This window comes from Gallus gallus, chromosome Z, assembly GCF_016699485.2.
Source record: "Gallus gallus isolate bGalGal1 chromosome Z, bGalGal1.mat.broiler.GRCg7b, whole genome shotgun sequence".
Lineage (NCBI taxonomy): Eukaryota > Metazoa > Chordata > Aves > Galliformes > Phasianidae > Gallus > Gallus gallus.
In genome coordinates, this window is record NC_052572.1 from 196007 (window position 1) to 222620 (window position 26614).

The 26614-nt window shown below is 54.1% G+C and overlaps 3 protein-coding genes across 8 annotated transcripts in view; 1 reads left to right on the forward strand and 2 right to left on the reverse strand.

Annotated features, from left to right (window-relative positions):
- The window catches only part of LOC121108245 (methyl-CpG-binding domain protein 2-like), a 32821-nt gene extending 26871 nt beyond the window's left edge, over positions 1-5950 (reverse strand). The window contains exon 1 of the mRNA XM_040655665.2: positions 5691-5950. Within this exon, the coding sequence (XP_040511599.1) occupies positions 5691-5803 (113 nt within the window). The 5' untranslated portion in view covers positions 5804-5950. The remainder of the gene's footprint in view (positions 1-5690) is intronic.
- LOC124417550 (uncharacterized protein DR_0269-like) lies at positions 5874-8159 on the forward strand. The gene is made up of 4 exons (XM_046905871.1): positions 5874-5919; positions 6178-6694; positions 7074-7158; positions 7416-8159. Exons 1-4 carry the CDS (start codon positions 5874-5876, stop codon positions 8157-8159), a joined length of 1392 nt encoding a protein of 463 aa, XP_046761827.1.
- A 1438-nt stretch (positions 8160-9597) lies between these two features.
- Positions 9598-26614, reverse strand: part of LOC101751171 (germin-like protein subfamily 2 member 2-like) — a 44662-nt gene continuing 27645 nt past the window's right edge. For all 6 annotated transcript variants that reach the window (XM_040655670.2, XM_040655669.2, XM_040655672.2 and 3 more), the window contains exons 8-10: positions 18191-18304; positions 14895-15044; positions 9598-9762 (exon numbers count right to left, since the gene is read on the reverse strand). In XM_040655670.2, the coding sequence (XP_040511604.1) occupies positions 9652-9762; positions 14895-15044; positions 18191-18304 (375 nt within the window). In that variant the 3' untranslated portion in view covers positions 9598-9651. The remainder of the gene's footprint in view (positions 9763-14894; positions 15045-18190; positions 18305-26614) is intronic.

The following is a 26614-nucleotide window of genomic DNA, read 5'->3' on the forward strand; positions in this document are numbered from 1 at the left end:
CCCCAAAATTTCCCAGATTCGCCCCAAATATCTCACCTTACCCTACAAATATTTATGGGGTGGAGAAAACCCCAAAAATCCCCCATTGGACCCCAAAAACCCCATAAAAAACCCTATAAACGTAATGGTGGCGAATGGCTGCGAAAAGACACTGAAATCAGCCATTTTCAGCCCCAAAATTGGACTTTTTGACCCCAAAATCACAACAATTGACCCCAAAATACCTCACTTTGGCCCTACAAATATTTATGGGGTGGAGAAAACCCCAAAAATCCCCCATTGGACCCCAAAAACCCCATAAAAAACCCTATAACCGCAACGTCTGTGAAGGTGTACGAAAAGACCCCCAAATCGGCCATTTTCAGCCCCAAAATTGCATATTTTCACCCCAAAATTTCCCAGATTCGCCCCAAATATCTCACCTTACCCTACAAATATTTATGGGGTGGAGAAAACCCCAAAAATCCCCCATTGGACCCCAAAAAACCCATAAAAAACCCTATAAACGTAGGGCGGCGAATGGCTGCGAAAAGACACCAAATGGACCATTTTCGGCCCCAAAAGTGCATATTTTCACCCCAAAATTTCCCACATTCGCCCCAAATATCTCACTTTGGCCCTACAAATATCTATGGGGTGGAAAAAACCCCAAAAATCCCATATTCCCAGCCCCAAAAACCCCATAAAAAACCCTATAACCGCAACGGCGGTGAATGGGTGCGAAAAGACCCCAAATTGGCCGTTTTCAGCCCCAAAATTCGATGCTCTTTAGCCCCAAATAACTCCCATGACCCTAAAAGGATATATGGGGAGGAGAATGTCCCAAAAATCCCCCATTTGACCCCAAAAATCCCCCATTTGACCCCAAAAACCCCATAAAAAACCCTATAAACGGAAGGGCGGCGAATGGGTGCGAAAAGACCCCCAAATGGACCATTTTTGACCCCAAAATTGCATATTTTCACCCCAAAATTTCCCACATTCGCCCCAAATATCTCACTTTGGCCCTACACAAATCTATGGGGAAGAAAAATCCCAAAAATCCCATATTCCCAGCCCCAAAAACCCCATAAAAAACCCTATAAACGTAATGGCGACGAATGGCTGCGAAAAGACACCAAAATCGACCATTTTCGGTCCCAAAATAGGATGTTTTGACCCCAAAATCACAACAATTGACCCCAAAATATCTCTCTTAGGCCCTACAGAGACTCACAGGGAAGAAAAATCCCCAAAATCCCATATTCTCAGCCCCAAAAACCCCATAAAAAACCCTATAAACATAATGGCGACGAAGGGGTAGGAAAAGACCCCAAAATCGCTGTTTTTGAGCCCAAAATTGGATATTTTCACCCCAAAATCGCCATGATTGACCCCAAAGTATCCCCCCTAACCCTAAAAGGACATATGGGGAGGAGAAAACCCCAAAAATCCCCCATTTGACCCCCAAAACCCCATAAAAAACCCTATAAACGCAACGGCGGCGAATGGGTGCGAAAAGACCCCAAAATCGCTGTTTTTGACCCCAAAATCGGACATTTTCACCCTAAAATATCCCACTCTGACCCTACGGGGATCTATGGGGCGGATGGACCCCCCAAAAATCCCACTTTTGACCCCCAAAATCCCTTTTTTTCACCCCAAAAATCCCCCCCCACTACCATTGCCCCCCATTGCCCCCCATTGCCCCCCATTGACTCCCATTGACTCCCATTGCCCCCCACTGCCCTCCATTGACCCCCATTGACCCCCATTAGGACCCCATTGACCCCCATTGCCCCCCATTGCCCCCCATTGACCCCCATTAGGACCCCATTGCCCCCCATTGCCCCCCATTGACTCCCATTGCCCCCCATTGACCCCGATTAGGACCCCATTGCCCCCCATTGCCCCCCATTGACTCCCATTGCCCCCCATTGCCCCCCATTGACTCCCATTGCCCCCCATTGACTCCCATTGACTCCAATCCACTCCCATTCCAAATCCACTCCGGGTTTTCCCCCCCATTGACCCCCCATTGCCCCCCATTGACTCCCATTGACTCCCACTGCCCCCCACTGCCCCCCATTAGGACCCCATTGCCCCCCCATTGCCTCCCATTGCCCCCCATTGCCCCCCATTGCCTCCCATTGACTCCCATTGACTCCAATCCACCCCCATTGCAAATCCACTCCGGGTTTTCCCCCATTGCCATTGCCTCCCATTGCCTCCCATTGCCCCCCATTGACTCCCACTGCCCCCCATTGCACCCCATTAGGACCCCATTGCCCCCCCATTGCCTCCCATTGCCTCCCATTGACTCCCATTGACTCCAATCCACTGCCAGCCGAGAATCCACTCCGGGTTTTCCCCCCCATTGCCCCCCATTGCCCCCCATTGCCTCCCATTGCCCCCCATTGACTCCCATTACCCCCCATTGCCTCCCATTGCCTCCCATTGACTCCCATTCCACTCCCATTCCAAATCCACTCCGGGTTTTCCCCCCCCATTGCCTCCCATTGCCCCCCATTGACTCCCATTGCCCCCATTGACCCCCATTGACCCCCATTGCCCCCCATTGACTCCCACTGCCGCCCATTGCCCCCCATTAGGACCCCATTGCCCCCCCATTGACTCCCATTGCCCCCCATTGAACCCCCATTGCCTCCCATTGACTCCCATTGACTCCAATCCACCCCCATTCCAAATCCACTCCGGGTTTTCCCCCCCCATTGCCTCCCATTGCCTCCCATTGACTCCCATTGACTCCAATCCACTGCCAGCCGAGAATCCACTCCGGGTTTTCCCCCCCATTGCCCCCCATTGACCCCCATTGCCTCCCATTGCCCCCCATTGACTCCCATTACCCCCCATTGCCTCCCATTGACTCCCATTGACTCCCATTCCACTCCCATTCCAAATCCACTCCGGGTTTTCCCCCCCCATTGCCTCCCATTGCCCCCCATTGACTCCCATTGCCCCCATTGACCCCCATTGACCCCCATTGCCCCCCATTGACTCCCACTGCCGCCCATTGCCCCCCATTAGGACCCCATTGCCCCCCCATTGACTCCCATTGACTCCCATTGACTCCCATTGACTCCCATTGCCCCCCATTAGGACCCCATTGCCTCCCATTGACTCCCATTGACTCCCATTCCACTCCCATTCCAAATCCACTCCGGGTTTTCCCCCCCCATTGACTCCCATTGCCCCCATTGACCCCCATTGACCCCCATTGCCCCCCATTGACTCCCACTGCCGCCCATTGCCCCCCATTAGGACCCCATTGCCCCCCCATTGACTCCCATTGCCCCCCATTGAACCCCCATTGCCTCCCATTGACTCCCATTGACTCCAATCCACCCCCATTCCAAATCCACTCCGGGTTTTCCCCCCCCATTGCCCCCCATTGACTCCCATTGACTCCCATTGACTCCAATCCACTGCCAGCCGAGAATCCACTCCGGGTTTTCCCCCTCCATTGCCCCCCATTGCCTCCCATTGCCCCCCATTGACTCCCATTGACTCCCATTGACTCCCATTGACTCCAATCCACCCCCATTGCAAATCCACTCCGGGTTTTCCCCCCCATTGACTCCCATTGCCTCCCATTGCCTCCCATTGACTCCCATTGACTCCAATCCACTCCCAGCCGAGAATCCACTCCGGGTTTTCCCCCCCCCATTGCCCCCCATTGCCTCCCATTGCCTCCCATTGACTCCCATTCCTCTCCGAGTCCACTCCGCGTTTTCCCCCCAATCCACCCCAACTCCTCCCCCCTCCCCTCCCCCACCCCCCCCTTAAGGCCCCCTTAAACCCCCCTTAAACCCCCTTAAACCCCCCCTTTCCCCCCTCCATCCCCCCCCTATAGAACCCCCATTGCGTTCCCCAATCGACTCCCATTGACTCCATTCCACTCCCATTCCAAATCCACTCCGGGTTTTCCCCCCCATTGCCTCCCATTGCCCCCCATTGACCCCCATTGCCTCCCATTGACGCCCATTGACTCCCACTGCCCCCCATTGCCCCCCATTAGGACCCCATTGCCCCCCCATTGACTCCCATTGCCCCCCATTGACTCCCATTGACTCCCATTGCCCCCCATTAGGACCCCATTGCCCCCCATTGACTCCCATTGACTCCCATTGACTCCAATCCACCCCCATTCCAAATCCACTCCGGGTTTTCCCCCTCCATTGCCCCCCATTGCCCCCCATTGCCCCCCATTGACTCCCATTGCCTCCCATTGCCTCCCATTGACTCCCATTGACTCCAATCCACTCCCAGCCGAGAATCCACTCCGGGTTTTCCCCCCCCCATTGCCCCCCATTGCCTCCCATTGCCTCCCATTGACTCCCATTCCTCTCCCACTCCACTCCGCGTTTTCCCCCCAATCCACCCCAACTCCTCCCCCCTCCCCTCCCCCACCCCCCCCTTAAGGCCCCCTTAAACCCCCTTAAAACCCCCTTTCCCCCCTCCATTCCCCCCTATAGAACCCCCATTGCGTTCCCCAATCGACTCCCATTGACTCCATTCCACTCCCATTCCAAATCCACTCCGGGTTTTCCCCCCCCATTGCCTCCCATTGCCCCCCATTGACCCCCATTGCCCCCCATTGCCCCCCATTGACTCCCATTGCCCCCCATTGCCCCCCATTGACTCCCATTGCCCCCCATTGCCTCCCATTGACTCCCATTGACCCCCATTGCCCCCCATTGACTCCCACTGCCCCCCATTGCCCCCCATTGACTCCCATTGCCCCCCATTGACTCCCATTGCCCCCCATTGCCCCCCATTGCCCCCCATTGCCCCCCATTGACTCCCATTGCCCCCCATTGCCTCCCATTGACTCCAATCCACCCCCATTCCAAATCTACTCCGGGTTTTTCCCCCCCCATTGACTCCCATTGCCTCCCATTGCCCCCCATTGCCTCCCATTGACTCCCATTGACTCCATTCCACTCCCATTCCAAATCCACTCCGGGTTTTCCCCCCCCATTGCCTCCCATTGACTCCCATTGACTCCCATTCCTCTCCCACTCCACTCCGCCTTTTCCCCCCACCCCAACACCGCTCCTCCCCCCTCCCCCCCCCATAACCCCCCCTTAAGGCCCCCTTAAACCCCCCTTAAAACCCTTTTCCCCCCCCTTTTCCCCCCTCCATCCCCCCCTATAGAACCCCCATTGCGTTCCCCAATCGACTCCCATTGACTCCCATTGACTCCCATTCCAAATCCACTCCGGGTTTTCCCCCCCCATTGCCTCCCATTGCCCCCCATTGCCCCCCATTGACTCCCATTGACTCCCATTGCCCCCCATTGACTCCCATTGACTCCAATCCACCCCCATTGCAAATCCACTCCGGGTTTTCCCCCATTGCCATTGCCTCCCATTGCCTCCCATTGACTCCCATTCCTCTCTGAGTCCACTCCGCGTTTTCCCCCCAATCCACCCCAACTCCTCCCCCCTCCCCTCCCCCCCCCCACCCCATTTCCCCCCCTTAAACCCCCTTAAAACGCTTTTCCCCCCCCTTTTCCCCCCTCCATCCCCCCCTATAGAACCCCCATTGAGTTCCCCCATCTCCCCTCCGGCTGCATCCAAAACCCGGTCCGGATTCCTCCCTTTCCATCCCCCCCCTTCGTCGATCCGGATCGGGATCTCCGATCTCTCTGTCTATATATATATAGATAGATATAGATATATCTCTACCTGAAGTAATACACGTCGCTTTTGCCTGCGCTTAAACCCGACTTACGGATCACCTCTTCTTTCTTCCAACCCGGTGGAAGGGCCGGGCAGTCCGTCCTGCCCTGTTTATCCATTTTGGGGGGGTCTTAAGGGGGTCTTAAGGGGGGTTTGGGGGGGTCTGAAGGGGGCTTTGCGGGGGGGGGAATGGGGGTCGGGGTCCCTTTAAGGCGGCGGCGGATGGGGGGAGAGAGTCGGAAAGGGCGGAAGGAGGGAAATAGGGCGGGGTGGGGAGGAAAAGGGGGTGGGGTGTAAAGTGGGGGGGGTGGGGGGGGGGGGGGGAGGGGTTGGGGGGGGGGGCGGAAGGGGTGGGAGGGGGGGGGAGGGAGGGGAAGGGATGGCTTTGGGGTTCCGGGAGGGGGAGGGGAGGGGTTCGGAAGGACTCGGAAGGACTCGGAAGGACTCGGAAGGGTTCGGAAGGGGTCGGAGAGCACTCGGAGGTGATCGGAAGGGTTCGGGAGGGGGAGGGGAGGGGAGGAAAGGGGTTCGGAAGGGTTCGGAGGGGGTCGGAAGGCACTCAGAGGGGATCGGAAGGACTCGGAAGGGCTCGGAAGGACTCGGAGGGGGTCGGAGGGCACTCGGAAGGACTCGGAAGGCACTCAGAGGGCACTCGGAAGGGGTCGGAGAGCACTCGGAGGGGCTCGGAGGGGATCGGAAGGACTCGGAAGGACTCGGAAGGCACTCAGAGGGGATCGGGAGGACTCGGAAGGCACTCGGAAGGGGTCGGAGAGCACTCGGAGGGGGTCGGAGGGGATCGGAAGGACTCGGAAGGACTCGGAAGGCACTCAGAGGGGATCGGGAGGACTCGGAAGGCACTCGGAGGGGGTCGGAGAGCACTCGGAGGGGGTCGGAAGGACTCGGGAGGACTCGGAGGTGATCGGAAGGGGTTCCGGAGGGGCTCAGAGGGCACTCGGAGGGGTTTGGAAGGACTCGGAGGGGTTCGGAAGGACTCGGAGGGGTTCGGAAGGGTTCGGAAGGACTCGGAGGGGTTCGGAGGGGGGAGGGAGGGGGGAGGGAGGGGAAGGGATGGCTTTGGGGTTCCGGGAGGGGGAGGGGAGGGGTTCGGAAGGGATCGGAAGGGATCGGAGGCACTCGGAAGGGATCGGAAGGGGTCGGAGAGCACTCGGAGGTGATCGGAAGGGTTCGGAAGGGGGAGGGGAGGGGGAGGGGAGGGGGAGGAGGGGATCGGAAGGACTCGGAAGGGTTCGGAAGGGATCGGAAGGGCTCGGAAGGCACTCAGAGGGCACTCGGAGGGGTTCGGGAGGACTCGGAAGGACTCGGAAGGACTCGGAAGGCACTCGGAGGGGGTCGGAGAGCACTCAGAGGGCACTCGGAAGTACTCGGAAGGGATCGGAAGGACTCGGAGGTGATCGGAAGGGGTTTGGAAGGGGTCGGAGAGCACTCGGAGGGGATCGGAGGGGTTCGGAAGGACTCGGAGGGGTTCGGAAGGACTCGGAGGGGTTCGGAGGGGTTCGGGAGGGGGGAGGGAGGGGGGAGGGAGGGGAAGGGATGGCTTTGGGGTTCCGGGAGGGGGAGGGGAGGGGTTCGGAAGGGATCGGAAGGGTTCGGAAGGGTTCGGGAGGACTCGGAAGGGGTCGGAGAGCACTCGGAGGTGATCGGAAGGGTTCGGGAGGGGGAGGGGAGGGGGAGGGCAGGGGAGGAAAGGGGTTCGGAAGGGATCGGAGGGGTTCGGAAGGACTCGGAAGGGCTCGGAAGGCACTCAGAGGGCACTCGGAGGGGTTCGGGAGGACTCGGAAGGACTCGGAAGGCACTCGGAGGGGGTCGGAGAGCACTCAGAGGGCACTCGGAAGTACTCGGAAGGGATCGGAAGGACTCGGAGGTGATCGGAAGGGGTTCGGAGGGCTTCAAGAGAGGTTCGGAGAGGACTCGGAGGGGTTCGGAAGGGTTCGGAGGGGTTCGGAAGGACTCGGAGGGGATCGGAAGGGGTTCAGAGGGCACTCGGAGGGGTTCGGAGGTGATCGGAAGGGTTCGGAAGTACTCGGAAGGGTTCGGGAGGGGCTTCGGGGGGGAGGGGAGGGGAGGGGGGGGGAAAGGGGTTCGGAGGCACTCGGAGGGGTTCGGAAAGGTTCGGAAGGGTTCGGAAGTACTCGGAAGGGGTTCGGAAGGGGTTCGGAGAGCACTCGGAGGGGTTCCGAAGGGGTTCGGAGGGGTTCGGGGGCACTCGGAGGGGTTCGGGCCGCACTCGGAGCTCCTTCATGGCGGCCGCGGGGGAGGGAAGTGAGGGAGGACCGGAAGTGGGGGGGGGGCCGGAAGTGGGGGCAGCGCCGGAAGTGGAGGGCGGAGCGGATGAGGAGGGTGGGAGCACCGGAAGTGGGAGGGCGGAGCGGAAGAGGGGGGTGGGAGCACCGGAAGTGGAGGGTGGAGCGGAAGAGGGGGGTGGGAGCACCGGAAGTAGGAGGGCGGAGCGGATGAGGGGGGTGGGAGCACCGGAAGTAGGAGGGCGGAGCGGAAGAGGGGGGTGGGGGCGCCGGAAGTGGAGGGCGGAGCGGAAGAGGGGGGTGGGGGCGCCGGAAGTGGAGGGCGGAGCGGAAGAGGGGGGTGGGAGCACCGGAAGTGGAGGGTGGAGCGGAAGAGGGGGGTGGGAGCACCGGAAGTGGAGGGCGGAGGAGAAAGGGAAGGTCCTGGAAGGGGGATAATAAAGGTTGGGGGGTGGGAAAAGGTCCTGGAAGGGGGATAATAGGGGGAAAAAAGGTCCTGGAAGGGGAATAATAAAGGTTGGGGGGGGAGAAAAAGGTCCTGGAAGGGGGATAATAGGGGAAAAAAGGTCCTGGAAGGGGAATAATAGGGATAGAAAAGGTCCTGGAAGGGGAGTAATAGGGGAAAAAAGGTCCTGGAAGGGGGATAATAAAGGTTGGGGGGGGTGAAAGGTCCTGGAAGGGGAATAATAGGGGAAAAAAGGTCCTGGAAGGGGGATAATAAAGGTTGGGGGGGGGAGAAAAAGGTCCTGGAAGGGGGATAATAGGGGAAAAAAGGTCCTGGAAGGGGAATAATAGGGGAAAAAAGGTCCTGGAAGGGGGATAATAAAGGTTGGGAGGGGGAAAGGTCCTGGAAGGGGGTAATAAATGTGACTGCTTGGGTCCTAGCAGGGAAATAAAGATGGATGATGGCGCAGCCCTTGGTGTGTCAATGGACTCAGGTCCTGGCAGGTAAAAAGCCCAGGTCGACCGTCCTACCCCTTCCCCTGCCGCGTCTCTATGGTCTTGGAGGACAAACTCAACCCCCCAACTCTATGCCCCTGGAGGACCCCAACCCCCTCAACTCTATGACCCTGGAGGACCTCCTCTCCCCCATGTATATGACCCTGGAGGACCCCAACTCTATGACCCTGGAGGACCCCATCTCTATGACCCTGGAGGACCCCCAACCCCCTAAACTCTATGACCCTGGAGGACCCCAACCCCCCTTCTTTGTGCCCCTGGAGGACCCCAACTGTATGACCCCGGAGGACCCCAACCCCCTCAACTCTATGACCCTGGAGGACCTCCTCCCCTCCATCTCTATGACCCTGGAGGACCCCAACCCCCATCTCTATGACCCTGGAGGACCCCATCTCTATGCCCCCGGAGGACCCCAACTCTATGACCCTGGAGGACCTCCCCCCTACAACTCTATGACCCTGGAGGACCCCCAACCCCCATCTCTATGCCCCTGGAGGACCCCAACTCTATGACCCTGGAGGACCCCAACCCCCTCAACTCTATGACCCTGGAGGACCTCCCCTCTACAACTCTATGACCCTGGAGGACCCCACCCCCCATCTCTATGCCCCTGGAGGACCCCAACTCTATGACCCTGGAGGACCTCCGCCCGGTCCTCCCATCCTCCTCCCCCTATAGAAACACCCAACCAAGCCCATGAAAAACTCCTTTATTCCCGCCACCCTTTCGCTAATTAACCCCGCTAATTAAGAGCGGGGGAACCTCTGGAACTCCCGTTGTTCCTTCCGGAAGAGCTGGGCCAGGATATGATCCGCCGTGGCCTTGAAGTATTGGTTCATCCGAAGGGTCTTCAGCTCCTATAGGGAAAATGGGGTGGCTACCAAATATGGGGCCGTGGCTACCAAATATGGGGGCCGTGGCGACCATATATGGGCCTTTGGCTACCAAATATGGGGCTGTGGCTACCAAATATGGGGCCGTGGCCACCAAATGGGGCCTATGGGGGGCCAATATGGGGCCGTGGCTACCAAATATGGGGCCGTGGCTACCAAATATGGGGCCGTGGCCACCAAATGGGGCCGATGGGGGTCCAATATGGGGCCGTGGCTACCAAATATGGGGCCGTGGCTACCAAATATGCGGCCGTGGCCACCAAATGGGGCCTATGGGGGTCCAATATGGGGCCGTGGCTACCAAATATGGGGTTGTGGCTACCAAATATGGGCCTATGGGGGTCCAATATGGGGCCGTGGCTACCAAATATGGGGCCGTGGCTACTAAATATATAGCTGCCAAAAAGGGAGCCATTCGACCCCATATTGACACACCGCTGCCAAATGGTGAGCCATTACTCCCAATGGAGCCCTGTACTTGCCAAATAGTGAGCCATTGATCCCAATAGAGACCCATGGCTGCCAAATAGCGATCCATTTAACCCAATAGAGACCAATAGCTGCCAAATAGGGATCCCTTTAACCCATTAGAGACCCATAGCTGCTAAATAATGATCCATTTAACCCAATAGAGACCCATGGCTGCCAAATAGTGAGCCATAACTCTCCATACATCTCCATAGCTGCCAAATAGAGATCCATTAAACCCAATAGAGACCAATCTCTGCCAAATAATGACCCATTACTCCCAATAGAGACACATGGCTGCCAAATAGTGACCCATTTAACCCAATAGAGACCCATGGCTGCCAAATAGGGATCCATTACTCCCAATAGAAACCCATCTCTGCCAAATAATGAGCCATTACTCTCAATAGAGACCCATCTCTGCCAAATAATGACCCATTCAACCCAATAGAGACCCATGGCTGCCAAATAATGAGCCATTTAACTCAATAGAGACCCATCTCTGCCAAATAATGACCCGTTTAACCCAATAGAGACCCATCTCTGCCAAATAGAGACCCATGGCTGCCAAATAATGACCCATTTAGCCCAATAGAGACCCATCGCTGCCAAATAATGAGCCATTGATCCCAATAGAGACCCATCTCTGCCAAATAATGAGCCATTACTCCCAATAGAGACCCACGGCTGCCAAATAGGGATCCATTTAACTCAATAGAGACCTCTGGCTGCCAAATAGAGATCCATTACTCCCAATAGAGACCCATGGCTGCCAAATAGGGATCCATTACTCCCAATAGAAACCCATAGCTGCCAAATAGTGACCCATTTGACCCAATAGAGCCCCATAGCTGCCAAATAGGGATTCATTTAACCCAATAGAGACCCATGGCTGCCAAATAATGATCCATTTGACCCAATACAGCCCCATCGCTGCCAAATAGTGACCCATTAGTGACCCAATAGAGACAGATGGCCGCCAAATAATGACCCATTACTCCCAATAGAGCCCCATAGCTGCCAAATAATGATCCATTTGACCCAATAGAGCCCCATAGCTGCCAAATAGTGACCCATTTGACCCAATAGAGCCCCATAGCTGCCAAATAGGGATCCATTACTCCCAATAGAGATTCATAGCTGCCAAATAAAGACCTATAGCTCCGAGTAGAGACCCACCGCTGCCAAATAGTGACCTATTCATCCCAATAGAGCCCCATAGCTGCCAAATAGTGACCTATTCATCGCAATAGAGACCCATAGCTGCCAAATAGAGATCCATTACTCCCAATAGAGACCCATGGCTGCCAAATAATGACCCATTTAACCCAATAGAGACCCATGGCTGCCAAATAGTGACCCATTTAACCCAATAGAGACCCATGGCTGCCAAATAGGGATCCATTACTCCCAATAGTGACCCATGGCTGCCAAATAGGGACCCATTTAACCCTATAGAGACCCATGGCTGCCAAATAGAGATCCATTACTCCCAATAGAGACCCATGGCTGCCAAATAGGGATCCATTTAACCCAATAGTGACCCATGGCTGCCAAATAGGGATCCATTTAACCCAATAGAGACCCATGGCTGCCAAATAGGGATCCATTACTCCCAATAGTGACCCATGGCTGCCAAATAAAGACCTATAGCTCCAAGTAGAGACCCACCGCTGCCAAATAGTGACCTATTCATCCCAATAGAGCCCCATAGCTGCCAAATAGTGACCTATTCATCGCAATAGAGACCCATAGCTGCCAAATAGAGATCCATTACTCCCAATAGAGACCCCTGGCTGCCTAATAGTGGCCCATTACTCCCAATAGAGACCCATGGCTGCCAAATAGGGATCCATTACTCACAATAGAGACCCGTCTCTGCCAAATAGGGATCCATTTAACCCAATAGAGACCCATGGCTGCCAAATAATGACCCATCATCCCAATAGAGACCCATCTCTGCCAAATAATGACCCATTTGACCCAATAGAGCCCCATCTCTGCCAAATAGTGACCCATTTAACCCAATAGAGACCAATGGCTGCCAAATAATGACCCATTTAACCCAATATAGCCCCATAGCTGCCAAATAGAGACCCATTTAACCCAATAGAGCCCCATCTCTGCCAAATAATGACCCATTTGACCCAAAAGAGACCGATGGCTGCCAAATAATGACCCATTACTCCCAATATAGCCCCATCGCTGCCATATAGTGACCCATTTAGCCCAATAGAGACCCATGGCTGCCAAATAGGGATCTATTACTCCCAATAGTGACCCATGGCTGCCAAATAGGGACCCATTTAACCCAATACAGCCCCATCTCTGCCAAATAATGACCCATTTGACCCAATAGAGACCCATCTCTGCCAAATAGTGATCCATTACTCCCAATAGAGACCCATGGCTGCCAAATAGGGATCCATTTAACCTAATAGAGACCCATGGCTGCCAAATAGGGATCCATTACTCCCAATAGAGACCCGTCTCTGCCAAATAGTGATCCACTTACCCCAATAGTGACCCATGGCTGCCAAATAATGATCCATTTAACCCAATAGAGACCCATGGCTGCCAAATAGGGATCCATTACTCCCAATAGTGACCCATGGCTGCCAAATAGGGACCCATTTGACCCAATAGAGACCCATCTCTGCCAAATAGAGATCCATTACTCCCAATAGAGATTCATAGCTGCCAAATAAAGACCTATAGCTCCGAGTAGAGACCCACCGCTGCCAAATAGTGACCTATTCATCCCAATAGAGCCCCATAGCTGCCAAATAGTGACCTATTCATAGCAATAGAGACCCATAGCTGCCAAATAGAGATCCATTACTCCCAATAGAGACCCATGGCTGCCAAATAGAGATCCATTACTCCCAATAGAGACCCCTGGCTGCCTAATAGTGGCCCATTACTCCCAATAGAGACCCATGGCTGCCAAATAGGGATCCATTACTCCCAATAGAGACCCGTCTCTGCCAAATAGTGATCCACTTTCCCCAATAGTGACCCATGGCTGCCAAATAATGATCCATTTAACCCAATAGAGACCCATGGCTGCCAAATAGGGATCCATTTAACCTAATAGAGACCCATGGCTGCCAAATAGAGACCCATTTAACCGAATAGAGACCCATCTCTGCCAAATAGTGACCCATTTAGCCCAATAGAGGTCCATAGCTGCCAAATAAAGACCTATAGCTCCGAGTAGAGACCCATCTCTGCCAAATAGTGACCTATTCATCCCAATAGAGACCCATCTCTGCCAAATAATGACCCATTTGACCCAATAGAGCCCCATGGCTGCCAAATAGTGACCCATTCAACCCCACCGCTGCCAAATAGTGACCTATTCATCCCAATAGAGACCCATCTCTGCCAAATAATGACCCATTTGACCCAATAGAGCCCCATAGCTGCCAAATAGTGACCCATTCAACCCCACCGCTGCCAAATAGTGACCTATTCATCCCAATAGAGACCCATCTCTGCCAAATAATGACCCATTTGACCCAATAGAGCCCCATAGCTGCCAAATAGTGACCCATTTGACCCAATAGAGCCCCATAGCTGCCAAATAGAGATCCATTACTCCCAATAGAGACCCCTGGCTGCCTAATAGTGGCCCATTACTCCCAATAGAAACCCATGGCTGCCAAATAGGGATCCATTTAACACAATAGAGACCCATGGCTGCCAAATAGGGATCCATTACTCCCAATAGAGACCCGTCTCTGCCAAATAGGGATCCATTTAACCCAATAGAGACCCATGGCTGCCAAATAATGACCCATCATCCCAATAGAGACCCATCTCTGCCAAATAATGACCCATTTGACCCAATAGAGCCCCATGGCTGCCAAATAGTGACCCATTCAACCCCACCGCTGCCAAATAGTGACCTATTCATCCCAATAGAGACCCATCTCTGCCAAATAATGACCCATTTAACCCAATAGAGACCCATGGCTGCCAAATAATGACCCATTTAACCCAATAGAGACCCATGGCTGCCAAATAGGGATCCATTTAACCCAATAGAGACCCATGGCTGCCAAATAATGACCCATCATCCCAATAGAGACCCATCTCTGCCAAATAATGACCCATTTGACCCAATAGAGCCCCATCTCTGCCAAATAGTGACCCATTTAACCCAATAGAGCCCCATCTCTGCCAAATAATGACCCATTTGACCCAAAAGAGACCGATGGCTGCCAAATAATGACCCATTTAACCCAATATAGCCCCATAGCTGCCAAATAGAGACCCATTTAACCCAATAGAGCCCCATCTCTGCCAAATAATGACCCATTTGACCCAAAAGAGACCGATGGCTGCCAAATAATGACCCATTACTCCCAATATAGCCCCATCGCTGCCATATAGTGACCCATTTAGCCCAATAGAGACCCATGGCTGCCAAATAGTGACCCATAAGTCTCCATACAGCCCCATAGCTGCCAAATAATGACCCATAGCTCCCAATAGTGACCCATGGCTGCCAAATAGGGACCCATTTGACCCAATAGAGACCCATCTCTGCCAAATAATGACCCATTTGACCCAATAGAGCCCCATGGCTGCCAAATAATGACCCATTCAACCCCACGGCTCACCTTCTTGCCGGTGCTGTAGGCCACGACCAGCAGCAGTCCCTCATCGCCTCCGGCTTCCAAATAATGTTGGGTCCCGGCAGGGAAAAACACCACATCTCCGACCCCGACCTCCATCTCCACCTTCAACCCCTTCTCCGTCACCAGGCCGGCCTGTTTAATTAGCCCTCATTAACTATTCCATATGCAAATCAGCCCCTCCAACTCCCCGCCCCCCCCCCCCCCCCGGCCTTTATTACAGCCACCATTCAGCCCTAAATCTAGCTGCCAAATAGGGATCCATAGGTGCCGAATAGGGCCCCTCAGCTGCCAAATAGGGATCCATTGCTGCCAAATGGGGATCCATTGCTGCCAAATAGGGATCCATTTATGCCAAATAGGGATCCATTGCTTCCATATAGGACCCCTCAGCTGCCAAAGAGTGACCCATAGGCCCCCATTGCACCCCGGCCTTCTTAATTAACCTCCCTAATTATGCACGCCATATGCAAATGAACCCCTCCGGGCCTTAATTACAACCACAATCCAGCCCCATAGCTGCCAAATAGGGATCCATAGGTGCCGAATAGGGCCCCTAAACTGCCAAATAATGACCCATCGGACCCCACCCAACCCGTCACCAGGCCGGCCTGTTTAATTAACCCTCATTAACTATTCCATATGCAAATCAGCCCCTCCAACTCCCCGCCCCCCCCCCCCCCCCGGCCTTTATTACAGCCACCATTCAGCCCTAGATCTAGCTGCCAAATAGGGATCCATAGGTGCCGAATAGGGCCTCAGCTGCCAAATAGGGACCCATTGCTGCCATATTCGCTGCCAAATAGTGATCCAATGATGCCCAATAGTGACCCATTGCTGCCATATAGGGATCCATTGCTGCCAAATAATGAGCCATTCCTGTCAAATAGGGGCCCTGAGCTGCCAAATAGTGATCCATTCATTCCCAATAGTGACCCGTTGCTGCCAAATAAGGATCCATCGCTGCCAAATAAGGACCCATTGCTGCCAAATAAAGACCCATTGCTGCCAAATAGTGACCCATAATGCCAAATAGAGACCCTGAGCTGCCAAATAGTGATCCATTCCCAATGGTGACCCATTGCTGCCAAATAGCGACCCACTGCTGCCAAATAGTGACTCATAATGCCAATTAGAGACCCTGAGCTGCCAAATTATGATCCATACATTCCCAATAGTGACCCATTGCTGCCAAATAGTGACCCATTGCTGCCAAATAAGGATCCATAGCTGCCAAATAAGGCCCCTCAGGTGCCAAATAGTGACCCACAGCTGCCAAATAGCGACCCATAATGCCAAATAGTGATCCAATCATTCCCAATAGTGACCCATTGCTGCCAAATAGTGACCCATAGGCCCCCACTGCGCCCCGGCCTGCCTAATTACCCCCTCAATTATGCACGCCATACGCAAATGAACCCTCCGGGTCTTAATTAGAGCCACGATTTAGCGCCACATCTGCCAAATAGGGATCCATTCCTGCCCAATAGTGTTCCACTGCAGCCCGAAATGCTGCCAACTAGTGATCTCCATCTGCCAAATAGGGGTCCATTCCTGCCCAATAGGGACCCATTGCTGCCAAATAAGGATCCCTAGCTGCCAAATAAGGCCCCTCAGGTGCCAAATAGTGACCCATGGCTGCCAAATACCCATTGCTGCCAAATAGAGACTCACAGCTGCCAAATGGAGAGCCATTGCTGCCAAATAGGGATCCATTGCAGCCAAATAGTGACCCATAGATGCCAAATTATGATCCATTCATTCCCAATAGCGACCCATAGCTGCCAAATAGTGACCCATAATGCCAAATAGTGATCCAATCATTCCCAATAGTGACCCATTGCTGCCAAATAGTGACCCATTGCTGCCAAATAGTGACCCATAATGCCAAATAGAGACCCTGAGCTACCAAATAGTGATCCATTCATTCCCAATAGTGACCCATTGCTGCCAAATAACGATCCACTGATGCCAAAAAAGGATCCACTGCTGCCAAATAAGGATCCATAGCTGCCAAAGAGAGCCCCTCAGGTGCCAAATAGTGACCCATTGCTGCCAAATGGGGATCCATTGATGCCCAATAGTGAACCATAGCTGCCAAATAGTGACCCATAGATGCCAAACACTGACCCATAGCTGCCAAATAGTGACCCATCATGCCAAATTATGATCCATTGCTGGCAAATGGAGACCCTGAGCCGCCAAATAGTGAACCATCATTCCCAATAGTGACCCATTGCTGCCAAATAATGATCCATTGATGCCAAATAAGGATCGATAGCTGCCAAATAGGGACTCATTGCTGCCAAATAAGGATCCTTAGCTGCCAAATAGGGCCCCTCAGCTGCCAAATAGTGACCCACTGCTGCCAAATAAAGACCCATTGCTGCCAAATAGAGACTCACAGCTGCCAAATAGAGAGCCATTGCTGCCAAATAGGGACCCATTGCAGCCAAATAGTGACCCATAGATGCCAAATTATGATCCATTCATTCCCAATAGTGACCCATTGCTGCCAAATAGTGATCCACAATGCCTAATAGAGACCCTGAGCCGCCAAATAGTGACCCATTCATTCCCAATAGTGATCCATTGCTGCCAAATAACGATCCATTGATGCCAAAAAGGGATCCACTGCTGCCAAATAAGGATCCAAAGCTGCCAAACAGGGCCCCTCAGGTGCCAAATAGTGATCCATTTCTGCCAAATGGGGATCCATAGCTGCCAAATAGTGACCCATTGATGCCAAATAAGGATCCATAGCTGCCAAATAGGGATTCTCGGATGCCAAATAGTGACCCATGGCTGCCATATAGGGATCCAGAGCTGCCAAATACTGACCCATAGATGCCAAACACTGACCCATAGCTGCCAAATAGTGATCCACAATGCCAAATAGTGACCCACAATGCCAAATAGAGACCCTGAGCCGCCAAATAGTGACCCATTCATTCCCAATAGTGACCCATTGCTGCCATATAGGGACTGATTGCTGCCAAATAGTGAACCCATAATACCCAATGGTGACCCATGGCTGCCAAATAAGGACCCACTTCTGCCAAATAGGGACCTATTGCTGCCAAATAAAGACCCATTGCTGCCAAATAGTGACCCACAGATGCCAAATTATGATCCATTCATTCCCAATAGTGACCCATTGCTGCCAAATAGTGAGCCATAGGCCCCCACTGCCCCCCGGCCTGCCTAATTACCCCCCCCCCCCTTTAATTATGCAAACCATATGCAAATGAACCCCTCCACGCACACACACACACACCTACCCGGCCTCGGCCGCTAACGACGTAGGCGAGCTCGTTAGCGTTGCCATGCAAATGAGGCTGGCCCAGCTCGTTAGGGTGGATGCGGAGGAGAGCCAACGTCAGGGGGGCGGAGCTCTACGAAGCAGAAAGGACCCAAATAAGGTCCTGGAAGGGGAAAGGGGGGGGACTAAAAAGGTCCTGGAAGGGGAAAGGGGGGGGCAAAAAGGTCCTGGAAGGGGAAAGGGGGGATTAAAAGGTCCTGGAAGGGGAATGGGGGGGGTTTAAATGGGACTGAAAGGTCCTGGAAGGGGAAAGGGAGGGATTGAAAGGGACTGAAAGGTCCTGGAAGGGGAAAGGGAGGGATTGAAAGGGACTGAAAGGTCCTGGAAGGGGAAAGGGAGGGATTGAAAGGTCCTGGAAGGGGAAATGGGGGGTTTAAATGGGACTGAAAGGTCCTGGAAGGGGAAAGGGAGGGATTGAAAGGGACTGAAAGGTCCTGGAAGGGGAAAGGGAGGGATTGAAAGGTCCTGGAAGGGGAAAGGGAGGGATTGAAAGGGACTGAAAGGTCCTGGAAGGGGAAAGGGAGGGATTAAATGGGACTGAAAGGTCCTGGAAGGGGAAAGGGAGGGATTGAAAGGTCCTGGAAGGGGAAAGGGAGGGATTGAAAGGGACTGAAAGGTCCTGGAAGGGGAAAGGGGGGGTTTAAATGGGACTGAAAGGTCCTGGAAGGGGAAAGGGAGGGATTGAAAGGGACTGAAAGGTCCTGGAAGGAGAAAGGGGGGGTTTAAATGGGACTGAAAGGTCCTGGAAGGGGAAAGGGGGGGATTGAAAGGTCCTGGAAGGGGAAAGGGGGGGGCAAAAAGGTCCTGGAAGGGGAAAGGGGGCATTAAAAGGTCCTGGAAGGGGAAAGGGGGGGACTAAAAAGGTCCTGGAAGGGGAAAGGGGGGGATTGAAAGGTCCTGGAAGGGGAAAGGGAGGGATTGAAAGGTCCTGGAAGGGGAAAGGGAGGGGCAAAAAGGTCCTGGAAGGGGAAATGGGGGGATTGAAAGGTCCTGGAAGGGGAAAGGGGGGGACTGAAAGGTCCTGGAAGGGGAAAGGGAGGGATTGAAAGGTCCTGGAAGGGGAATGGGGGGGTTTAAATGGGACTGAAAGGTCCTGGAAGTGGAAAAGGGGGCATTAAAAGGTCCTGGAAGGGGAATGGGGGGGTTTAAATGGGACTGAAAGGTCCTGGAAGGGGAATGGGGGGATTTAAATGGGACTGAAAGGTCCTGGAAGGGGAAAGGGGGCATTAAAAGGTCCTGGAAGGGGAAAGGGAGGGATTGAAAGGGACTGAAAGGTCCTGGAAGGGGAAAGGAAGGGATTAAATGGGACTGAAAGGTCCTGGAAGGGGAAAGGGAGGGATTGAAAGGGACTGAAAGGTCCTGGAAGGGGAAAGGGAGGGATTGAAAGGTCCTGGAAGGGGAATGGGGGGGTTTAAATGGGACTGAAAGGTCCTGGAAGGGGAAAGGGAGGGATTGAAAGGGACTGAAAGGTCCTGGAAGGGGAAAGGGAGGGATTAAATGGGACTGAAAGGTCCTGGAAGGGGAAAGGGAGGGATTGAAAGGGACTGAAAGGTCCTGGAAGGGGAAAGGGAGGGATTGAAAGGGACTGAAAGGTCCTGGAAGGGGAAAGGGGGAGATTAAAAGGGACTGAAAGGTCCTGGAAGGGGAATGGGGGTGTTTAAATGGGACTGAAAGGTCCTGGAAGGGGAAAGGGAGGGATTGAAAGGTCCTGGAAGGGGAAAGGGAGGGATTGAAAGGAACTGAAAGGTCCTGGAAGGGGAATGGGGGGGTCTGAAAGGTCCTGGAAGGGGAAAGGGAGGGATTGAAAGGGACTGAAAGGTCCTGGAAGGGGAAAGGGGGGGTTTAAATGGGACTGAAAGGTCCTGGAAGGGGAAAGGGAGGGATTGAAAAAGACTGAAAGGTCCTGGAAGGGGAAAGGGGGGGATTGAAAGGTCCTGGAAGGGGAAAGGGAGGGATTAAATGGGACAGAAAGGTCCTGGAAGGGGAAAGGGAGGGATTGAATGGGACTGAAAGGTCCTGGAAGGGGAAAGGGGGGGATTGAAAGGGATTGAAAGGTCCTGGAAGGGGAATGGGGGGGGTTTAAATGGGACTGAAAGGTCCTGGAAGGGGAAAGGGGGGGTTGAAAGGGACTGAAAGGTCCTGGAAGGGGAAAGGGAGGGATTGAAAGGTCCTGGAAGGGGAAAGGAGGGGATTGAAAGGTCCTGGAAGGGGAATGGGGGGGTTTAAATGGGACTGAAAGGTCCTGGAAGGGGAATGGGAGGGATTGAAAGGGACTGAAAGGTCCTGGAAGGGGAAAGGGGGGGGAAAAAGGTCCTGGAAGGGGAAAGGGAGGGATTGAAAGGTCCTGGAAGGGGAAAGGGGGGGATTGAAAGGTCCTGGAAGGGGAAAGGGGGGGATTGAAAGGTCCTGGAAGGGGAAAGGGAGGGATTGAAAGGGACTGAAAGGTCCTGGAAGGGGAAAGGGGGGGATTGAAAGGTCCTGGAAGGGGAATGGGGGGGTTTAAATGGGACTGAAAGGTCCTGGAAGGGGAAAGGGAGGGATTGAAAGGGACTGAAAGGTCCTGGAAGGGGAAAGGGAGGGATTGAAAGGTCCTGGAAGGGGAAAGGGGGGGCAAAAAGGTCCTGGAAGGGGAAAGGGAGGGATTGAAAGGGACTGAAAGGTCCTGGAAGGGGAAAGGGAGGGATTAAATGGGACTGAAAGGTCCTGGAAGGGGAAAGGGAGGGATTGAAAGGTCCTGGAAGGGGAAATGGGGGGGTTTAAATGGGACTGAAAGGTCCTGGAAGGGGAAAGGGGGGGATTAAATGGGACTGAAAGGTCCTGGAAGGGGAAAGGGGGGGGTTTAAATGGGACTGAAAGGTCCTGGAAGGGGAAAGGGGGGGACTGAAAGGTCCTGGAAGGGGAATGGGGGGATTTAAATGGGACTGAAAGGTCCTGGAAGGGGAAAGGGGGGGATTGAAAGGTCCTGGAAGGGGAATGGGGGGGTTTAAATGGGACTGAAAGGTCCTGGAAGGGGAAAGGGAGGGATTAAATGGGACTGAAAGGTCCTGGAAGGGGAAAGGGGGGGGTTTAAATGGGACTGAAAGGTCCTGGAAGTGGAAAGGGAGGGATTGAAAGGTCCTGGAAGGGGAATGGGGGGGATTGAATGGGACTGAAAGGTCCTGGAAGGGGAAAGGGAGGGATTGAAAGGTCCTGGAAGGGGAATGGGGGGGTTTAAATGGGACTGAAAGGTCCTGGAAGGGGAAAGGGAGGGATTGAAAGGTCCTGGAAGGGGAAAGGGGGGGTCTGAAAGGTCCTGGAAGGGGAAAGGGGGGGGTCTGAAAGGTCCTGGAAGGGGAAAGGGGGGGATTGAAAGGGACTGAAAGGTCCTGGAAGGGGAAAGGGAGGGATTGAAAGGTCCTGGAAGGGGAATGGGAGGGATTAAATGGGACTAAAAAGGTCCTGGAAGGGGAATGGGGGGGATTGAAAGGTCCTGGAAGGGGAAAGGGGGGGCAAAAAGGTCCTGGAAGGGGAAAGGGAGGGATTGAAAGGGACTGAAAGGTCCTGGAAGGGGAAAGGGAAGGATTGAAAGGTCCTGGAAGGGGAATGGGGGGGTTTAAATGGGACTGAAAGGTCCTGGAAGGGGAAAGGGAGGGATTGAAAGGTCCTGGAAGGGGAAAGGGGGGGGCAAAAAGGTCCTGGAAGGGGAAAGGGGGGGTTTAAGTGGGACTGAAAGGTCCTGGAAGGGGAAAGGGAGGGATTGAAAGGTCCTGGAAGGGGAAAGGGAGGGATTGAAAGGGACTGAAAGGTCCTGGAAGGGGAAAGGGAGGGATTGAAAGGGACTGAAAGGTCCTGGAAGGGGAAAGGGAGGGATTGAAAGGTCCTGGAAGGGGAATGGGGGGTTTTAAATGGGACTGAAAGGTCCTGGAAGGGGAAAGGGAGGGATTGAAAGGTCCTGGAAGGGGAAAGGGGGGGCAAAAAGGTCCTGGAAGGGGAAAGGGAGGGATTGAAAGGGACTGAAAGGTCCTGGAAGGGGAAAGGGGGGGATTGAAAGGTCCTGGAAGGGGAATGGGGGGGTTTAAATGGGACTGAAAGGTCCTGGAAGGGGAAAGGGAGGGATTGAAAGGTCCTGGAAGGGGAAAGGGAGGGATTGAAAGGGACTGAAAGGTCCTGGAAGGGGAAAGGGAGGGATTGAAAGGGACTGAAAGGTCCTGGAAGGGGAAAAGGAGGGATTAAATGGGACTGATAGGTCCTGGAAGGGGAAAGGGAGGGATTAAATGGGACTGAAAGGTCCTGGAAGGGGAAAGGGAGGGATTGAAAGGTCCTGGAAGGGGAAAGGGAGGGATTGAAAGGGACTGAAAGGTCCTGGAAGGGGAAAGGGGGGGTTTAAATGGGACTGAAAGGTCCTGGAAGGGGAAAGGGAGGGATTGAAAGGTCCTGGAAGGGGAATGGGGGGGTTTAAATGGGACTGAAAGGTCCTGGAAGGGGAAAGGGAGGGATTAAATGGGACTGAAAGGTCCTGGAAGGGGAAAGGGAGGGCAAAAAGGTCCTGGAAGGGGAAAGGGAGGGATTGAAAGGTCCTGGAAGGGGAAAGGGGGAGGCATAAAGGTCCTGGAAGGGGAAAGGGAGGGATTGAAAGGGACTGAAAGGTCCTGGAAGGGGAAAGGGGGGGTTAGAAAGGTCCCGGAAGGGGAAAGGGGGGGATTAAATGGGACTGAAAGGTCCTGGAAGGGGAATGGGAGGGATTGAAAGGGACTGAAAGGTCCTGGAAGGGGAAAGGGAGGGATTGAAAGGGACTGAAAGGTCCTGGAAGGGGAAAGGGAGGGATTGAAAGGTCCTGGAAGGGGAATGGGGGGTTTTAAATGGGACTGAAAGGTCCTGGAAGGGGAAAGGGAGGGATTGAAAGGTCCTGGAAGGGGAAAGGGGGGGCAAAAAGGTCCTGGAAGGGGAAAGGGAGGGATTGAAAGGGACTGAAAGGTCCTGGAAGGGGAAAGGGGGGGATTGAAAGGTCCTGGAAGGGGAATGGGGGGGTTTAAATGGGACTGAAAGGTCCTGGAAGGGGAAAGGGAGGGATTGAAAGGTCCTGGAAGGGGAAAGGGAGGGATTGAAAGGGACTGAAAGGTCCTGGAAGGGGAAAGGGAGGGATTGAAAGGGACTGAAAGGTCCTGGAAGGGGAAAAGGAGGGATTAAATGGGACTGATAGGTCCTGGAAGGGGAAAGGGAGGGATTAAATGGGACTGAAAGGTCCTGGAAGGGGAAAGGGAGGGATTGAAAGGTCCTGGAAGGGGAAAGGGAGGGATTGAAAGGGACTGAAAGGTCCTGGAAGGGGAAAGGGGGGGTTTAAATGGGACTGAAAGGTCCTGGAAGGGGAAAGGGAGGGATTGAAAGGTCCTGGAAGGGGAATGGGGGGGTTTAAATGGGACTGAAAGGTCCTGGAAGGGGAAAGGGAGGGATTAAATGGGACTGAAAGGTCCTGGAAGGGGAAAGGGAGGGCAAAAAGGTCCTGGAAGGGGAAAGGGAGGGATTGAAAGGTCCTGGAAGGGGAAAGGGGGAGGCATAAAGGTCCTGGAAGGGGAAAGGGAGGGATTGAAAGGGACTGAAAGGTCCTGGAAGGGGAAAGGGGGGGTTAGAAAGGTCCTGGAAGGGGAAAGGGGGGGATTAAATGGGACTGAAAGGTCCTGGAAGGGGAATGGGGGGACTGAAAGGTCCTGGAAGGGGAATGGGAGGGATTGAAAGGGACTGAAAGGTCCTGGAAGGGGAAAGGGAGGGATTGAAAGGTCCTGGAAGGGGAATGGGGGGTTTTAAATGGGACTGAAAGGTCCTGGAAGGGGAAAGGGAGGGATTGAAAGGTCCTGGAAGGGGAAAGGGGGGGCAAAAAGGTCCTGGAAGGGGAAAGGGAGGGATTGAAAGGGACTGAAAGGTCCTGGAAGGGGAAAGGGGGGGATTGAAAGGTCCTGGAAGGGGAATGGGGGGGTTTAAATGGGACTGAAAGGTCCTGGAAGGGGAAAGGGAGGGATTGAAAGGTCCTGGAAGGGGAAAGGGAGGGATTGAAAGGGACTGAAAGGTCCTGGAAGGGGAAAGGGAGGGATTGAAAGGGACTGAAAGGTCCTGGAAGGGGAAAAGGAGGGATTAAATGGGACTGATAGGTCCTGGAAGGGGAAAGGGAGGGATTAAATGGGACTGAAAGGTCCTGGAAGGGGAAAGGGAGGGATTGAAAGGTCCTGGAAGGGGAAAGGGAGGGATTGAAAGGGACTGAAAGGTCCTGGAAGGGGAAAGGGGGGGTTTAAATGGGACTGAAAGGTCCTGGAAGGGGAAAGGGAGGGATTGAAAGGTCCTGGAAGGGGAATGGGGGGGTTTAAATGGGACTGAAAGGTCCTGGAAGGGGAAAGGGAGGGATTAAATGGGACTGAAAGGTCCTGGAAGGGGAAAGGGAGGGCAAAAAGGTCCTGGAAGGGGAAAGGGAGGGATTGAAAGGTCCTGGAAGGGGAAAGGGGGAGGCATAAAGGTCCTGGAAGGGGAAAGGGAGGGATTGAAAGGGACTGAAAGGTCCTGGAAGGGGAAAGGGGGGGTTAGAAAGGTCCTGGAAGGGGAAAGGGGGGGATTAAATGGGACTGAAAGGTCCTGGAAGGGGAATGGGGGGACTGAAAGGTCCTGGAAGGGGAATGGGAGGGATTGAAAGGGACTGAAAGGTCCTGGAAGGGGAAAGGGAGGGATTGAAAGGTCCTGGAAGGGGAAAGGGAGGGATTGAAAGGTCCTGGAAGGGGAATGGGGGGGTTTAAATGGGACTGAAAGGTCCTGGAAGGGGAAAGGGAGGGATTGAAAGGTCCTGGAAGGGGACTGAAAGGGACTGAAAGGTCCTGGAAGGGGAAAGGGGGGGGAAAAAGGTCCTGGAAGGGGAATGGGAGGGATTGAAAGGTCCTGGAAGGGGAAAGGGAGGGATTGAAAGGGACTGAAAGGTCCTGGAAGGGGAAAGGGGGGGCAAAAAGGTCCTGGAAGGGGAAAGGGGGGGTTTAAATGGGACTGAAAGGTCCTGGAAGGGGAAAGGGAGGGATTAAATGGGACTGAAAGGTCCTGGAAGGGGAAAGGGAGGGATTGAAAGGTCCTGGAAGGGGAAAGGGAGGGATTAAAAGGTCCTGGAAGGGGAAAGGGGGGGTTTAAATGGGACTGAAAGGTCCTGGAAGGGGAAAAGGGAAAGATTGAAAGGTCCTGGAAGGGGAAAGGGGGGGCAAAAAGGTCCTGGAAGGGGAAAGGGGGGGTTTAAATGGGACTGAAAGGTCCTGGAAGGGGAAAGGGAGGGATTGAAAGGTCCTGGAAGGGGAAAGGGAGGGACTGAAAGGTCCTGGAAGGGGAAAGGGAGGGATTGAAAGGTCCTGGAAGGGGAATGGGGGGGTTTAAATGGGACTGAAAGGTCCTGGAAGGGGAAAGGGAGGGATTGAAAGGTCCTGGAAGGGAAAAGGGAGAGAAAGAAAGGTCCTGGAAGGGGAATGGTGGGGGTTGAAAGGGACTGAAAGGTCCTGGAAGGGGAAAGGGAGGGATTGAAAGGTCCTGGAAGGGGAAAGGGGGGGATTTAAATGGGACTGAAAGGTCCTGGAAGGGGAAAGGGGGGGTCTGAAAGGTCCTGGAAGGGGAAAGGGGGGGTCTGATAGGTCCTGGAAGGGGAATGGGAGGGATTAAATGGGACTGAAAGGTCCTGGAAGGGGAAAGGGGGGGGGAAAAAAGGTCCTGGAAGGGGAATGGGGGGGATTAAATGGGACTGAAAGGTCCTGGAAGGGGAAAGGGGGGGTTTAAATGGGACTGAAAGGTCCTGGAAGGGGAAAGGGAGGGACTGAAAGGTCCTGGAAGGGGAATGGGAGGGATTGAAAGGGACTGAAAGGTCCTGGAAGGGGAAAGGGAGGGATTGAAAGGGACTGAAAGGTCCTGGAAGGGGAAAGGGAGGGATTGAAAGGTCCTGGAAGGGGAATGGGGGGGTTTAAATGGGACTGAAAGGTCCTGGAAGGGGAAAGGGAGGGCAAAAAGGTCCTGGAAGGGGAAAGGGGGGGTCTGAAAGGTCCTGGAAGGGGAAAGGGAGGGACTGAAAGGTCCTGGAAGGGGAATGGGAGGGATTGAAAGGTCCTGGAAGGGGAAAGGGAGAGATTGAAAGGGACTGAAAGGTCCTGGAAGGGGAAAAGGGGGGGATTGAAAGGTCCTGGAAGGGGAATGGTGGGGTTTAAATGGGACTGAAAGGTCCTGGAAGGGGAATGGGGGGGACTGAAAGGGACTGAAAGGTCCTGGAAGGGGAAAGGGGGGGGAAAAAGGTCCTGGAAGGGGAATGGGAGGGATTGAAAGGTCCTGGAAGGGGAAAGGGAGGGATTGAAAGGGACTGAAAGGTCCTGGAAGGGGAAAGGGGGGGCAAAAAGGTCCTGGAAGG